General features: G+C 37.6%; 1 protein-coding gene and 1 pseudogene across 3 annotated transcripts in view; both read right to left on the bottom strand.

Moving 5' to 3' along the window:
* Nucleotides 1-15,509, bottom strand: part of FBXL20 (F-box and leucine-rich repeat protein 20) — a 106,056-nt gene that overhangs the window by 10,819 nt on the left and 79,728 nt on the right. For all 3 annotated transcript variants that reach the window (XM_010842672.1, XM_010842673.1, XM_010842674.1), the window contains exons 7-12: nt 8,766-8,861; nt 7,059-7,185; nt 5,644-5,718; nt 3,090-3,220; nt 1,421-1,481; nt 255-299 (exon numbers count right to left, since the gene is read on the bottom strand). In XM_010842672.1, coding sequence (XP_010840974.1) covers nt 255-299; nt 1,421-1,481; nt 3,090-3,220; nt 5,644-5,718; nt 7,059-7,185; nt 8,766-8,861 — 535 coding nt within the window. The remainder of the gene's footprint in view (nt 1-254; nt 300-1,420; nt 1,482-3,089; nt 3,221-5,643; nt 5,719-7,058; nt 7,186-8,765; nt 8,862-15,509) is intronic.
* On the bottom strand, nt 10,618-11,207 carry LOC104990543 (annotated as a pseudogene).

Here is a 15,509-nt window from a genome sequence, read left to right as displayed (position 1 = left end):
GAAATATCTTAATATCTTTATGATCTGAATGCCTGACCCTTCTTTCTTTCTAATGGCAATCTTACTGATGACATGTATTTTCCTAGCACAAATTGCATGAGTACCTGTGCCTGGTATGCCTGGATGACACCTCAATAAATGGACAGCAAGCAGGCTCTATAATATGTGAGGGTAGGGAATTGAACGTTCCGACGTGCATGTATTATGTACATTTCTATTATACTGTATTTCCGAGTAAAAATTCACAATCTTACCTGAACACACTCTTCCAGGTCCATCTTTTCAAGCTCATGGCAATTCTGAAAAATACAAACAACCCAACATTATAGAAAAAACATTTAAAATACAGGAAAAAATTAAGGTCAAAAAAATAAATGGTATTAAATGTACCGATGAAATCTCAAGAGCTTCAGAACTGGTGTCATTTTAATACCACTTCCTACCTTATTCCATTACTTACACTTTTTAAAAAGGCCTGTATCATAGTGAATTTCTCAATTATTCCACACTTAAAGTATCTACTATCTAAGAAGTCCAAAGGAATAAATTTCCTGAATATTCACTGAGATAATATAGAGATCCTTTCAACCAAAAACAATTTAATGAAAATGATTTCTTTGGAAGCACAGGAAGGGAATCTGTGTCTTAATCTAGTTATGCCAAGCGCTGCCCCCTGTTCCCTCCCCCATTAGTATTCCATTGATCTGCCCTGAAAGCAAATGCCCTTTCTCGTGGTCCATTACACTGGTCAAAGATGGTATACTTTAAATACTATTATACAGTGACTTAAAAGCCCCTTCATGTATTAATATCTTGTGGAGAATATAGAAAATCTCTTAACATCTCTCCATTTATGGAGAAGGAAATGGCAACCCACTCCAGTACTCTTGCCTTGAAAATCCCATGGACGGAGGAGCTTGGTGCAGGCTACTATCCATGGGGTCGCAAAGAGTTGGGCACCACTGAGCAACTTCACTTTCACTTTAAAACCATAAATGTAACTGGTTTTCCTACCTTTTCATGCCAATTTATTCCATTAAAAATATAATGAAAAAAAAATCTCTCCATTTAGATTAGGCTTACATGTTTCTTTCAACATTCATTCACCAGTTGCACACCAAATAACCAAGTAAATCTTTCACAAAGCACTAGGAAATGCCTGCTCAGTTTAACCTAGCATCTTATGAAAAAGCGGAAAATCAAGTCTCTTGAAGGAGTGTCATGCTTTCCAACCCATGTCTACCTTCCCAGAGCACTTGCCTGAAGCTTCTGCCCAAGAATGCTCAGGAACACCAGCCACAGATGTATTCTCCCACATCCCATACCTCAATTTTCTGTTCCTTACATTTCCCTATGTTGTTCATTCTTCTGAAATTAAAAATCCTGAACAAAGCCTACAGAACCTGAAGAAAACACTTACCCTGGCCAGAGTGGTAAAGCCTACATCGGTTAATTGAGAACATCTTGCCACTTCTAATATTCTGTTAAAAAAACAAAGTGAAAGTCAACCCCTTGGTCCCTGAAAACTGGGTCTTCTAAAAGAGCAAGAATTTAAGAAAACAACCTCCTATTCCCTAAGGTCTATGTAACACAGAATGACATTCACAGCTAAGCAAGTCTGTATACAGATCTTGCCATTCTCTTTCATGGAGTCATCAAAAAGTGGTCCTGTAAATATATTTCAGGGTGACGCAATCAGAAGAACATAATAGAAGCTTGTAGTTAATGCCAAAATGCATGATAAATGCATTAAAAAGCCTTCTTGATAGCATACTGCTTACCCCCAGAGGGCAGCCTGCTCCTAGAAAACAAAGGAAATGGAGATAAATACTCTGTTTCAGTTAATCTTGCTGCTAAAGTAAATTATTCTCTTTCCCTATTTCACATGTAGGTTCACTCAGATTTAAACAGCTTTTAAAAATACGATGAAGGGACTGGTTAATCACAGGCCTGTCCCAAATAAGAAATTCCATATATATGAAAAAAAATATCCTTAAGCTTCCTGCCTCCTCCCACAGGCTTTCAGGGAGGCCCAGCAGAGAAGGAAGCTGAGCTGGCAGTCACTCTCCTATTCAGGAACTGCTGAACACAACCCTAAACACCAACCACAGGCTTGGGGAATCAAAAGTAGTAGCTCTTTTCTGTGCAAAGTCTGGTGGTGTCTGTATGACAATACCGAAGAACACTGTATGTTTGCTTACAAATTACTAAAAAAGTTATAGCAAAACCATATAAAGGCCCATGGCCAGATCATTACAAAAAAGTTTTAAGAAAGTTTTTATTGGTTTACGATTGTTATAGGTAAGAAAAGTGGTTTTGTAGGTTTTGGAGCTAGACTGCCTGGGAGTGAACACTTATTCCTGCCCTTACTAACTGTGAGACCTTGAACTGTTTACTCCACCTCTTTGTGCTTTGGTTTTCTCATCTATAACATAGAGGTGATAACAGTGCTTATATGGTGTTATGATGATTAAATGAATTAATATCTGTAAGTCGTTTATGGCTGACACGTTTAATATGTAAGTACAATGAAGCTTTGTTTTAAAGACTGAAAATCAAGATGGGCTTGATGCCATGTGTCTGCTAACATAGCATTCTTAGTAAACATTCAGCCAATCTTGTACTCAGGTAGAGAAGAGGAGCCACAGAGAAATAAAGCTTGCTTTAAAACCATCAGTACAAAAGAGTTGTTTTTTCGCTTTAAATATTCCCCGCTATGTACCTGACATCATTACTATAATAGAATAGGTAGGCCTCTAAATTTTCTTCGGAAAGAAATTACATGAAAGCATTAATAAGAGAAAATGACTTTATTTCTTTTCTCAAGTAATGAGATAAAATGTTGGTATTTTAGTACCAGTTATATTCTAGTATGGACAGCAAGAAGTAGAAAATGAGGACTATGACCCCCAGGTTCAGGCCAATTACATGTAATCAAATGAGGTAGGAAGCAAGTAGGTAGGCATCTGAAAAGGTAGTAGTGGCCTTGTAGAGTCTACCTTAGAAATTTCAAGTTTCCAAGGAATGAGCATGAGTGGAGGCTGCTGCTCCTTTTCTCTGATTTTTTGAGATAAACAAGAAATGTTTACCTAAGCCGAGGGCAGTTCTGACCTAAAGCGTTCAGGATGGCATCTGTGATGTTGGAGCAGCCAGAGGCACAGAGGGACTGTAACTTATGGCACCCTCTGCATATAGTAATGAGACCTTCATCTGTGATTTGCTAAAAAAACAAGAGAGAAAAACCCATAGTTATCAGTAACTTAGCAGAAGATAAAGACAAAAAAAAGTTACCTCTGTGAAGTAAGTGCCAAAAAGAAAGAAAAGCAGATTTGATATTAATCACGTAGCAGACCTAAAAGAAAATGAACACTTTCTTTCTTCCTTCCAGTTCCTTTTGATTTAGTTTTCAAGAGAATCTGTGCTCATTGCTGGTGCAAAGGGAAGAAGCTATAATGGGGTTCTTTTAACCTAATGGGAGTAACAGGACTGGGAACAGCATGGGGTGCATCTTGGTGTAGGTTCAATTAAATGATTTTAAAACCTAGAAAACAGGTAAGAACAGCAGTATTTTAACAGTATAAACACATTTACAAGTTCAAAATTGATACTAAGTTACTTTAACAACCTGTGGATGACACTACTGCAGTCTTATATCAACCATAGATCCATTTATTTCTAAATTTCAGTTTTATAATATAAAGACTATCCTAATTTAATGGAAACAGTTGTATCCAACTCAAATTTTGTATGTTTCAAATTACTGTTTTAATTTTAAAATGAAAAAGAACACAGAAGATGTTACATTAAAAAAAAAAGATGTCACGTATAAACATCTTGTATTGGATATAATCAACATTCTAATTTATCCCTATCTTGATAGATTCACTAATTTTGTGTAAGCTTCAGAATAAAGCTTTCCTGTCATCTCTGTTTAATCAAGCAGTATTCTTCGGTTGTAAGGACAACTGAAACAAACAAACAAAAACAAACAAAAACCCCTCAAACTTTAAATATTCATTGCTTAAATCAGTACGCTCTCAGTATTGTAGAACACACAACTGAAAATGGATGCAAAGACAGATACAAGATCTGTCATAAGAATGAGTTGATAAGGTGTATATACACAGGAAAGTATTGTGAGGGCTGTGCTGCCTTTTTTTCCTTCACGTTTTAAATTCTGTAAGGGATTATTGAGGAAAAAAGATGAAGAAAGTCATATTACCGATACTCATGATTTTTAAAAAGAGTAAAAATCTACTAAACTTTTATGTTTTCAACTTAGTCAAGAAAAAGAGACTGCATTAAGTACATACTTTGGTCACTTCAACAGTTTCGGGCAGAAACTTCAAGAAGTCTTATGAATGCTGAGAATCATTTCATCACATTGCACAGGAATGACGGATGGAATGACTCACGCCCTAAGATCTGGGTGAAGGTAAACAGTAAAATAAACACATGACGGAGCTGGTTCTTTATGCCAGAGGGTAGAGGAAAGGAAACCAAAACGGTAAACGCTAGGCATGGTATGTATGTGTTTATATGTATGTAACATAAACATGTAATATCTGTGCATGTGTACATAAATAAAATCTGAAGATGTGTCAGTTTTTTCCTATCACTGTAAGATGACAGTTTCATGTTTACAAAAGTTGTGTAAGATCTTTCTTTCAGGCCAAAGACTTTAGTTTCATAAATGAAAGTAGGTAAATTTCTGGTAGTTAGCAACTATGGGAATCAAAATATCATCTCCTTAACTCAGTCTCTAGGAGCATCTTAAACATCACTTTTAGCACCATCCTTGCAGTCTACGGGGTCGCACAGAGTCGGACATGACTGAAGCGACTTAGCAACAGTAGCAGCTTAAGGGCTGGAAGGACAGGATGCTTAAACTGCACAAAACATGGCCCTATATGTGTCACCCTAAAATGACCACTGTGCTCTTAAGTCTCAAGTGACCAAAGAATAAACAGAAAGTATAACCACCAGAAGGGTTAGCAAAAACAAGGAAAATCCTAACTTTTTTCACTGCAACGAGAGGCTCTTACTCCAAAGTAATACACATACGTAATTTTTAAGGCAAGAGAGGAAAGTTAAAGGTGTACCGTCACTGTTCTAGGATCCTGAATAGTTTCAGTTAATTCTACGAGCAAAATCCAAAATCAAAATCTTTTTTGTGATAGACACAAAAAAGTTGATAGTCTAAATAAACAAATCAAATGTAAACTATAAATACTAATTGAGAATAATTTAAAGGGTATACTTTGCTTGTCATCTACTTATATCAGTGGTCCCCAATAGTCATGACTGATAGATCTTAAATTGATGTGACTGCAATTAATTTACCAAAAATATTTTAAAGACCAAAGTTTATGAATAATTTACTTCTAAAAAGTAAGTTTTCCTAAGTAGAAGAGAAAGGGGTGGAGTTGTACTTGAGTTTACTTGGAATCCTGTATAAGCTACTCTCTATCTCATCTACGTCAAAGGCCCTAGGAGTGAGCAATGCTGAGCATGTAAAAAAGCACGATGTTTACTTGAATCCTCAGGGATGAAGTGGACAAACTGCTGGTCATTATGACTGAAACTCTTAACATTACTGAAATGAATTACTAGCACAAAAGAGCGGTTGGAAGGACTGCTTACTAAGCAAGTCTGCAAGTTCAAAGTCACCAGTTCAGGACAGTGTGCACCTATGTACTTGAGAGCTTCATCTTCTAGCTAGAAAAATTAAAAAGAGAGAGAAAAAACTATTACTGATATTGTTTAGTATTTTAAAACTTTAAAATCTTAAAGGTTTAAGAGTGTACATACACACACAGAGTGTACACATTCATCAATACATTTTAAATGTAGCTAACCAAGTTTCAAAGGATCATATAAAAGTGCAATTCATATGATTAGTACAGTTATTAGTCTTTGTCATCAGTTTGGGCCACATTAATTTCGTATCACCAAAGCAAGGGAAAGATAAGCACTGCCTAGTGTTCATGGATATTTCTTCTGATAAATTAAATATGCTTCACAGAATTCTCCGGAAGGATTTTGAAACTAAAGTAACTTTCACATTTCTACACTCCATGTAAAGTTCCTTAACAAACTTTTGGGAGCAGGAGCTGAGAGAGGAATCTGTAGTTTATCTACTGCTGGAAGATCACTGCTATGAGTACAGTGCTGAGACCAGATGGCAAGTAACTTGACTATAATGATGCATCCCAATCAATATTTTTCAGGGTTCCATAAATAACCAGAAGTTCAAGCTGTTGTTTTAAGGCAGTCATACTTTCGAAGCTGTTTCAAACAATGGGAAATCCTCCCATTATGGTGAAAGAATGAGGGCATTAAAAGAAAAACAGAAACCAAGGCATGGTTTTAGCAACCATTAATAAAAAAAGGGGGAATAAGAGCATAGCCCTACTTTGTCAGTCACTTCTAAACCCACTCTTGATCATTTCCTTCAACATGTTGTTACCATGTCAAATCCTTTTTTCCCCCACTGTAAAACACTGAGATATTAAAAATTTTAATGACAAAATATGTTGGATTTGTGATGTGACTGGCAGGAAATAAGCATCAACACTATAAAATGTAGGTTGCTATGAACTTTGCACATCCAGCTCAAGGTCTCAGGCAGTTGACAACCTAGCGTGTTTTCTTTTCAGATTAAATTACATGAAACCTTTCTTGCCAACAGCACCTGTTCTATATGATTTTCTCTCCTCATCTTTGCCTCTCCTCAAAAATTTTATCTTTGGTCAGGTGTTAATTTTTCTCCTTTTTGGGGGGCCGGGATGGGGGTGCGGAAGGCCATGCTGCATGGCATGCATGATCTTAGTTCCTCAACCAGTGACTGAACCCACGCCCCCTGCAGTGGAAGCGTGGCGTCTAAGGAATTCCCTCTTCTACTTTTTCACTCTAGGGAAAATACTTTAATTTTTGGTAAGCATGGGTTTTTGGTTAGTAACACACAACTACGTATCTCTCTAGCCAACATCCTGGGCTGCCCACCAAGCTCATGGCGCCTCTATCAATCTAAAGTTAAGACAGGGAGTTATTATTACCTGTGTGCAGCCTTTTAAGAATAAGGCTTTAAGACCTCCACAGCCTCTCACTAGAGCTTGGATACCATCCTTGGTTACTTGGTCACACCAGGAAATGTTTAATTGCTCCAACAGTGGACATCCCTCACTTAGGAATAAAACAAAATGAAACAAACATATGACTAAATCCAACTCTAAAGGCACCAATGTCTCATTTTATTGGTTATTCCATAACAACAAAAGGCATATTTATCAATGCTTGCGGTGTTCACGTGGGAGACACCACTAGGAGGACTAGCTCAAATCTACCTTAACAAGCTCAAGCACAATGCTGTTTTTCAGATATATTAGATTTTATGGAGCTTTATACTTTTCAAAATATATTCTTTCTGCACTTATCACAACTTTAACAGTCTCAGACAAGAAGTGGAAATTAAGTGATTCATTCATTCAAGTTAACAGAGTAATTAATGAAGAATCAGATTCAATCTCAAATTTTTCTATCAAACAATTCAAGCACTTATCAAAGCATTAGTAATGAGGACATGGAAAATTTTCTTTTAAAAATTACAAAGGATCTGCAAAATTTTCTTTTCTGGGACATATATAGGGTATATTTTACACAGGCTGAATTTAGGATATATGATATTAGATCTCTGCCTTCTATCAAATACTATTTCATTTTTTGATTTAAACTACAGAAGAATTAACTATACATTTAAATTTAATTTACATTTAATTTAACTATACATTTAAACTATAGAAGAATCCCAAGCTTTAGGGCATTTTTTGGAAAATACTGCTTAGTTTTATAAAATAAAGCCAGGGATCTTGGTTCAAGTTCATTCTTCAGCATTAATAGTGTTACTTCAGGCAGTCACCTCAGGAAGTCTGCCAAAGCCTCTCTCAGACCAAGATTAGCAATAGTCCTTCTAAGTTCTCCTCAAATTGATGCATTCATTTTTACCCTGACACTTATTCCTCTGTACTAAAACATACTTAAGTGTCTTTTTTCTTCTTATAGACTCTGAGAAACTTAAGGATGACTTATTCAGTTACCTCCCATGGTTGAATCACAATAACTGGGATTCAGAAGTGTTTTAGATTTTATCTGGAAAGTGTCTACCTCACAAGATTTTCAAATAAATGAGCTCATTTACATGAAGTGCTATAAACTATGAACACTGTTATACTACCTTATTTACTATACCAACCAGCCTTAGATATATGTGTTCTTAAGTATAGAAGGAGCCACATTTTCATATTACTTACACTCTACTTAACTAAATTTAATTTCTTCTTTTAATAGTTTAATTCTTATTATTCATAATGTAAGTAATGCATGGGACCATAATCATTTATAAAAGGCTGATAAAAAAGTAAAAGTGCAAAGAGAATGGGCACTTCACCCTCCTTTCAAGAAATATCTTTTTGTAATGTAGTTTTAAAAATTACAATCACATTAAAACAATGAAAACCTACTGAGTGCTTACTACATACAGAATCCTGTGCTAAGCACTTCATTCATGTACAAACTACTATTCTGTTCAGAAATCCTAGTTACTGCTAGTCATTTCATCTGAATTTGTCCTATAATTTGGGCAAGTGGTAAAACAAAGGGTCAATTTTGAACCACAGTACATATCTATAAAACAAAAGTTTCTTTCAATTCCAACTTAAATAAGTATTTGTTCTGATTATTGGACATTCTTGTTATAAGAAATTTACCTCAGAGCTTTTAGAGACATGTTTGTTATTGATGTACAGGAAGCCAAGTCAAGGTGCCTGAGTTTGGAACAAAACTTGCTAAGGCTAGTACATGTACTGAAAAAGGAGAAAATAATAAACAAATATGAACACAGTCTACTAAGCATATAATAATATTATACATAATTTTCAATAAACAAATAACACATCTTTAGAATTTCATACATGATTCTCAAGTATTACAAAAACTAAAATTTCCATACCCCAAATATTAATAAAAAGTAGTTATAAATCCAGGGATCTTTAACGTTGAGGAAGAGGTAGGTTCTCAAAGGATAAAAAAAGTTGTGCTGTGTATAAGAATTTGCACAGGGGGAAGATCGTTCTTGATTCACATTTGGAAACATTAATAGCTATTCACAGTGACTACATTTGTGCTGGTTAAAGGTTTACAGGCATTTTGTAAATTCACAACACCAGAAAGCTAGCTAGAACATGCTAGCAAGTTGTGATACATGAAAACCAAAAGCTGTCTCTGCTCTTTCACTTAAATCTCTTTCTGTTCACGATAACCTTGTGCATGGCATTAACAAAATAATCAGATTTTTGCAAGGTATACTGAGGATGGACTAGTGTTAGGCTGAAAGAAACTAAGTTATGTAATACTACTGCCTGCTTTCCTTTATGAATTTGTTAAAAGCTCTTTTCTCACAGTGGTCAAGTTCCTCATTTAAATTTTTTTTTCAGGTATGGAAAATCTCAAATATACTCTCAAGACTAACAGAGAATGCACATATACCATCATTAAACTCTGACATTTATCAATATTCTACTATCGCTATTTCATCTATTTCCTTTTTTTCCCTTGTTCCAATCTTTTAGAGGAAATCCCAGACATATTATTTCACCAAATATTTCAGACATATTTCTAACATATAAGGATTTAAATTCCTTAATGTCTGACACCCAGTCCCAGTCTGTGTTCAACTTTTCCCAAATGTATCATAAATGCCTTTGTCAAACTTCCTCTTGTGGTTTTCTTCTGCAGTTTAGTAATGAACACTCTTTCTTGAACATAGCCAATCATCTCTTTCCTTGGTGAAACGTCTGTCTAAGTGCTTAGGGCTTTTATCAGTTGATTAATTTTCTTTTTTTGGGGCCACACTGTGTGCATGTGGGATCTTTGTTCCCTGACCAAAGATCAAATCTATGCCCCATGCAATGGATGTGCAGAGTCTTGACCACTGGACCACCAGGGAAGTCCCAGGTCTATTTTTTTTTTCCCCCCAAACCACCACAGATCATGTAGTATTTATTTTAAAAATAGGCATAAAAGAGTACCCCTGCAGTTCAAACCTGCAGTTGTTCAAGGATCATTATAGACAGTATGCAAGATTATCAGTTTTATTTTGGACAAAAAGTGTTGCTGGAATTTGGCGAAAATTGGTAGTAGGTACCCTGACTATATAGCACAGAACTTAAGATTAGAGCCCAACAGAAATATAGGATTTAACCCAAGAGGACAGTTCAAGTCATGACAGAAGACAAGATGCCCCAAAAATAAAAGAAAGGAGAGTAGTACACCTTTATGGTTAAGACAAGGGACCGGAAAGGAAGAGAAGTTCCACAAGGAGTGTATTAAGAGTGGCAAATGCGACTGAAATGGAAAGATGAGGACTGAGAAAACAGCATTTCTAATAGAGTAAGAGGTACTTTGAGTAGTGGAAGGAAAAGCCAAATTCAAAAGGGTTAAGCAGTGAGTGACGGTAAGAAACTGAAATAAATTCAAATTTGTCCGCACCCCTCGTCTTTCCTCGTCCCATAAACACTGGTTAGGTTTGTAGTCACAGGCCTCTTCTTTTTTTTGGCATTCTGTGGCCCTCCAGATAGTGATATAAGTAATTAAGTTCTTCTTAAATAAGTGTCCTTAGCAGTCTTGGGTTAAAATCTGTTGACTGGTCTCTTTTGTGCTGTCAGTGCCCGGTACTGGCGCTAGGCTTGTCCCTGCTCGCCGCCGCGCCCCTGGCCTGGATGTGGGAGGCGAAAGCAGTGAGCACTTCCTGGGCGGTCAGGTGAGCGCCGCGCATAATCAAGCGATGCCCATCTCCGAACAGCAGCACGTCCACGCAAGGCTCGGGGCTGTCATGCCTCACGTCCGCAATCACTGAGCAGTTGAGGTTCGTGGAGCGAACTTCTCGCTGCTCACCGCCTGGAGGAAGGAAATTGTCGATTCCACGTTCTTCTGGAAGGGGCAAGACTGAACCCGAACCTGCTTGACCGAGCGGAGCCCGAGCCGAGCCAAGGCCGCCGCCATGGTGACATCCGCCCCGGAAGGTCAGGCCTATTTTTAATTGGATTGCCTTGTTATTATTGACTGTAAGAATGTTTTCTGTATCAGTTCAGTTCAGTTCAGTTCAGTTCTCAGTGTCTGACTCTTTGTGATTCCATGGATGCAGCACTCCAGGCCTCCCTGTCCATCACCAACTCCCTGAGCTTACTCAAACTCATGTCCCTTGAGTGAATGATGCCATCCAACCATCTCATCCTCTGTCGTTCCCTTCTCCTCCTGCCCTCAATCTTTCCCAGCATCAGGGTCTTTTCAAACGTGTCACTTCTTCACATCAGGTGGCTTAAGTATTGGAGTTTCAGCTTCAGCATCAGTCCTTCCAACGAACACCCAGGACTGATCTCCTTTAGGATGGACTGGTTGGATCTCCTTGCAGTCCAAAGGACTCTCAACAGTCTTCTCCAACACCACAGTTCAAAAGCATCAATTCTTCGGTGCTCAGCTTTCTTTATAGTCCCAACTCTCACATCATACATGACTAGTGAAAAAACCATAGCCTTGACTAGACAGACCTTTGTTAGCAAAGTAATATCTCTGCTTTTTAATTTGCTGTCTAGGTTGGTCATAACTTTTCTCCCAAGGAGTAAGCATCTTTTAATTTCATGGCTGCAGTCACCATATGCAGTGATTCTGGAGCCCCCAAAAATAAAGTCTGCCACTGTTTCCACTGTTTCCCCAAATATTTGCCACGAAGTGATGGGACCAGGTGCCATGATCTTGGTTTTCTGAACGTTGAGCTTTAAGTCAACTTTTTCACTCTCTTCTTTCACTTTTACCAAGAGGCTCTTTAGTTCTTCTTTGCTTTTTGCCATAAGGGTGGTGTCATCCGCTATCTGAGGTTATTGATATTTCTCTCAGCAATCTTGATTCCAGCTTGTGCTTCATCCAGCCCAGCGTTTCTCATAATGTACTCTGCATATAAGTTAAATAAGAAGGGTGACAATATACAGGCTTGACATACTCCTTTCCCAATTTGGAACCAGTCTGCTGTTTCATGTCCAGTTCTAACTGTTGCTTCCTGACCTGCATACAGGTTTCTCAAGAGGCAGGTCAGGTTATCTGGTATTCCCAACTCTTTCAGAATTTTCCACAGTTTGTGGTGACCCACACAGTCAAAGGCTTTGGCATAGTCAATAAAGCAGAAATAGATGTGTTTTTTTTTGGAATTCTCTTGCTTTTTCAATAACCCAATGGATCTCTGGTTCCTCTGCCTTTTCTAAATCCAGCTTGAACATCTGGAAGTTTATGGTTCATGTACTGTTGAAACCTGGCTTGGAGAATTTTGAGCATTACTTTACCAGTGTGTGAGTGCAATTGTGTGGTAGTTTGAGCATTCTTTGGCACTGCCTCTCTTTGGGGCTGGAATGAAAACTGACCTTTTCCAGTCCTGTGGCCACTGCTGAGTTTTCCAGATTTGCTGGCATATTAACTTTCACAGCATCATCTTTGGGGATTTGAAATAGCTCAATTGGAATCCCATCACTTCCACTAGCTTTGTTCGTAGTGATGCTTCCTAAGGCCCACTTGACTTCACATTCCAGGATGTCTGGCTCTAGGTGAGTGATCATACCATCGTGGTTATCTGGGTCATGAAGATCTTTTTTGTATAGTTCTTCTGTGTATTCTTGCCATCTCTTCTTAGTATCTTCTGCTTTCTCTATATATTCTTGATATATAATTTAATGCTTTTCAGTGTAGAAATCTGGTATTTCTTATTCTCAGTAGGTTTTTCATGGAAGCTTTTGATCATACTAAGGAAACTCCTTTCTATTCTTTGTTGCTTTTTTTCTGGCGGTGCCACTCAACTTGCAGGATCTTAGTTCCCCAATGAGGGACTGAACCTGCGTCCCAGCAGTGAAAGCACTGAGTCCTAACCATTTGAACCACCAGGAGATTCATAAATGAGTGTTAAGAGTTTGTTATGTGCTTTTACTGCATCTAATGAAGCATCAGTTAGTTCTACTATTGCATAGCAAATTACCTTAAAACCGAGCAGCTTAAAATAATAATTATTTATTATCTCAGTTTTCATGAGTCAGGAATATGTGCACAGGTAGCACAGCAGGGTGACTTGGACTCAGGATCTCTCACAAGGCTACCATCAAGGTATACTAGCCACAGCTGGAACCATCTCAAAGGTCGCTAGATACTGATTCTCTTCCAAACTCATTTAGGTTAAGTGGAGGTTGGCAGACTTAAGATGACCCAATTCCAAGCTTCCCCATTTGGTTTTTGATAGAATTTAAGTTCTTGCTGGCTGTTGGCCAGAGACCTCAGTTTCTTGCCACATGGGCTTCTTCACAGAGCTACTCACAAGAGGGCAGAATGCTTCCAGAGCTGGAGAAGAAAGTAGAGCAAGACAGAAGACACAGTCTTTTTGGAACCTAATCTCCAAAGTGATACACAATCTCTTTTGCAGTATTCTATTGTTAGAAAATGAGACACTATGTCCAGTGTACACTCAAGGGGAGAAGATTACACAAAAGTGCAAACAGGAAGAGGCAGTGATTATTTGGGGGCCAGTTTAGAAGCTGCCCATCACAATGAAAATGATCCTGTGGTTTTTGTCCTTTATTCATTCCAGAGGACAGTAAATCTCAGCAGCTGCTTATTTTTGTATGTCCAGGAAGTCAAGAATGGTTTTGGTATTTTTAAATGGTTGAAAGAAAGTCAAAAGAAGATACTTTTTGTGACATGTGACATTAAACTATGTCTCAGCAACATGCGATAAAGTTTTGTTGGAGCAGAGCCATGTTCATTTGTTAATGTACTATCTGTGGCCACTTTGTAAAACACTGGCAGAGTTGACACTGACAGAGACTACAAGGCCAACAAAGCCTAAAATATTTCCTTATCCAGCCCTATACAGAAAAGTTTGTTGTTCTCTGCTTTATTCTAATATTATGGAAAATTACATTAATTGATTTTCAGATGTTAAACCACACGTATTTCTGGGATAAATCCCACTTAGATAAGACCCAACCCTTTTGTATGTTGCTGGATTCAGTTTGCTAATATTTTATTAAGTATTTCTCCATCTCTGTGTCTGAGGAATATAGTAGACTTCCTTTTATTGTGATGTTTTTGCTTGGCTTTGGTATCAGAAAAATACTGGCCACACAGGACAAGTTATGAATTATTCCTCTTTTACTTTATGAGTGAGTTTGAGTATTAGTATTCTTCCTTCTTTTGATGGACTCACCAGTGAAGTCATATGGGCCTGTGCTTTTCTTTTTGTGGGACAATTTTGAATTGTTGTATTTACTTCTATAGATTTATTCAGAATGTTAATCTGTACCTTCCCAGGAGTTGGTCCATCTCACCTAGGTTGCCTGATTAAATGTATTTATGATACTACCTGACAAACATTTCATCTTGTCTGCTTTTGACAATTTGAGTCTACCCTCTTACTTTCTTAGTCTAGGTTTATCAATTAAAAAAACTTTTTTCAATGATTACTGATTTTGTTACTGTTTTTGTTTCCTGTTTCACTGATATCCATTCTAATCTTTATTTTTTCCTTCTGCTTGCTTTGGGCTTTGCTCTTCTTTTTGCTAAGTTTTAAAAAAAACTTTATGTATTTATTTTTGGCTGTGATGGGTCTTCGTTGCTGCATGTGGGCTTCCTTTAACTGGGCAAGCAGGGGCTACTCTTCGCTGTGGTGTGCCGGCTTCTCACTGCTGTGGTGTCCCTTGTGGAGTATGGGCTCTAGTGTGAGCAGGCTTCAGTAGTTGCAGCGCACGGGCTTAGTTAGTCTGCAGTAGGTGGAATCTTCACGGACCAGGGATCAAACCCTCATCCCCTGCATTGGCAGGCAGATTCTTAACCAGTGGATCACCAGGGAAGTCCTTTTCTAATTTCTCAATGTTGAAGGCTGTTACTGATAAGAGCTTTCTCTCTTTTCTCTTTTGTGACACAGGATTGCAGAGCTATATTACTATCTTGGCCACATCACATTAATGGTGGTAGCTTTTCATTTTCATTCAGTTCAAAATTACATAGAAGCATGATGCTGAATTTCCAAAGATTCTGTTGAGAATCTCTAGTTTAATTTTCTAGTTCTGGTCAAAGAATATATTTTGAATGATTTTAATCTTCTTAAATTAAGACTTATTTAGTAGCCCAATCTATGCTCTATCCTAGAGAATGTTCCAAGTATGTATCTAAAGAATGTTTATTCTGTAATCATTGGGTGGAGTGTTCTATCTGCACAGTATGCATTTTTCCATCTGTTTACTTTCAACCTATTTGTGTATTTCAATCTAAAGCTTGTCTCTTATAGACAGCACAAGCTGGGTCTTGTTTTTTAATCCATACTGACAATTTGTCTTCTGGGTGAAGTGTTCAGTCTGTCCACATTTAATAAAAATTGCTGGTTTTTTAATCTTTTTTTTTTTTTTTTTTTGGGGGGGGGGAAA

The sequence above is a fragment of the Bison bison genome, unplaced genomic scaffold, assembly GCF_000754665.1.
Source record: "Bison bison bison isolate TAMUID 2011002044 unplaced genomic scaffold, Bison_UMD1.0 scf7180017864180, whole genome shotgun sequence".
NCBI classification, from domain to species: domain Eukaryota; kingdom Metazoa; phylum Chordata; class Mammalia; order Artiodactyla; family Bovidae; genus Bison; species Bison bison.
Note: the sequence above shows the minus strand (reverse complement) of the source record. Positions and strands in the feature narration are given on the sequence as shown.